General features: G+C 38.1%; 1 protein-coding gene across 1 annotated transcript; it reads right to left on the reverse strand.

The window, feature by feature from the left end:
* Nucleotides 1-866: 866 nt before the first annotated feature.
* LOC143627192 (uncharacterized) lies at nt 867-1,549 on the reverse strand. The gene is made up of 2 exons (XM_077097076.1): nt 998-1,549; nt 867-899 (listed from the first exon to the last, which is right to left on the reverse strand). The coding sequence occupies exons 1-2, from the start codon at nt 1,488-1,490 to the stop codon at nt 880-882; spliced, it is 513 nt and encodes a 170-aa protein (XP_076953191.1). The 5' UTR covers nt 1,491-1,549; the 3' UTR covers nt 867-879.
* Nucleotides 1,550-2,053: the final 504 nt, after the last annotated feature.

The raw sequence follows: 2,053 nt of genomic DNA on the forward strand, positions 1-2,053 counted from the left end.
AACGAGCTTCTAGTAATCATGGATCGAACCATATCCAATAAAGTTCGATTCTTCCTCTCAGACACACCATTATGTTGTGGTGTTCAGGTGGAGTAAGTTGTGAGACAATCCCACAACTCTTAAGATGTTCTAGAAACGCGTCATTTAGGTATTCACCTCCTCTATCGGAACGTAGTACTTTGATTGTCCTGTTGAGTTTATTTTATACTTCATTTTGGAAGACTTTGAACATTTCAAAGGCCTCATTTTTGTGTCTTAACAAGAACACATACCCATAGCGACTAAAATTGTCGGTAAAGGTAATGAAGTATCTTTCACCATTTCTTGTCATTGTCCTAAAAGGTCCACATACATCCGAATGTATGATGCCTAATAAGTCTTTCGCCCTTTCATTAGTTCCAATAAAGGGTTCCTTAGTCATTTTTCCCAATAAACAAGATTCACATTTAACAAATGAATCAACATTTGATTTCAAAAGACCATTCTTCCGAAGTGTATGAATGCGATTTTTGTTTATATGACCAAGACGACAATGCCAAAGAAAAGTATTACTCAAATCCATTTTGAGTATTTTTGTGTTAGCTTGGTACAACGAGTTATCAATGTATGAGTCATCATGATTTAATTCATAAATGCCATTAAACGGCGTTGCTTTAAAATAAAAGACATTGTCCATGAAAACATAAATACCGTTGTCAACAAACCAGATTGTCTTAATACAGAAATAGAGATAATATTCCTAGTCAAACCGGAGGACTATAGAATGTTTTCAAAACAATTTCCAAACCATTTGGAAGCTTTAAAACATAATCTCCTCGGGCTTGGACGTCAACCTTTGCTCCATTGCCTATGAAGAGACTTATATCTCCTTTCTTTACATCATTTCTTCTTTTGAACCCCTGCAATGAATTGCAGATGTGAGTTCCACACCCGGTATCCAATACCCATGTGTTAAAAGAAATAATATTAAGATCAATGTGGATCATGAAAGTTGTACCTGAGGTTTGTCCCGCATCCCTCTTAGCTTTCAACTCTTTGAGATAGGTCGGACAATTTCTCATCCAGTGACCAATCTCACCACAACCAAAGCACGGATCCTCAGCGCTAACCTTTAGCTTCTTTGGTTTTGGTTCCGCTTTTGCCTTTCCCTTGAACCCTTTCTTGACTTGCCCTTTACCCATAGCAACCTTTGCCTTGGGTTCAGGGTGATGCCTCTTCTTAGAGCCACCCTCATTGATCGCAAGAACGGTTAAAACCTTTTTACCCATGCCGAATTCGGCTGTCTTAAGCATTGCGTGAAACTCACCAATGCTTTTGTCCCATCCGTTCATGTTGTAGTTCATGACGAATGTCTCAAACCTTTTAGTTAGGCCGTTCAGGATCAAATCCATGGCTAACTCTTTTGAAACGGGACAGTTAAGCCATTCAAGCCAATCAATGTGGCTTTTCATCTTAAGCACATAAGATGATACAGATTGGGTTTCTTCCATATGACATGCATGAATCGCTCAAACCGTTTCAAAACGTTCAACCCTAGCTTGAGTAAGGAACATTTCCTTAAGCTGGGTAATCATGTCATACGCCCCATGATTCTCGAAATCTATTTGGATCTCGGGAATCATTGTTCCCAACATGAGGCAAGAAACTTGCACCGAATCCTCGGTGAATTTGAGCCAATCCGCATAGGCATCCAAGTTATTGACATCGGGTTCATCGGGAATAGGGTCGTCTAAAATGTAAGACTTCTTTTATTGCTTGAGAACAATTCTCAAGTTTCGATACCAGTCCATGAAGTTATTATAGTTTAGACGATCCTTATCTAGAATGGATCACAGTGATAAGTTATGCACAGGTGGGATAATTGCGTTCGGTGCGTTGTTTGCGGCCATCTATAAAAGAGTTTAACAAAGTTCAATTTAGTATTTTCGATATCAATAAAATTTTAATCTTTAATACCCTTTTATTGATTAAAATCTAGAACCCAACGTTTCATTCAAATAGTAGTTAGGTGACATTTATCCTACTATTCGAATTAACAAGGTAGTCAATGTTT

This window comes from Bidens hawaiensis, unplaced genomic scaffold (assembly GCF_021521415.1).
Source record: "Bidens hawaiensis isolate Kalapana, Puna unplaced genomic scaffold, B.hawaiensis_p1.1 tig00004617_1, whole genome shotgun sequence".
Lineage (NCBI taxonomy): Eukaryota > Viridiplantae > Streptophyta > Magnoliopsida > Asterales > Asteraceae > Bidens > Bidens hawaiensis.

Coding starts and splice junctions, on each gene's coding strand:
- LOC143627192 (XM_077097076.1), bottom strand. CDS start 1,490: ATGGAAGAAACCCAATCTGTATCATCTTATGTGCTTAAGATGAAAAGC. Junction 900..997: donor GGATGCGGGACAAACCTCAG/GTACAACTTTCA, acceptor AATTCATTGCAG/GGGTTCAAAAGAAGAAATGA.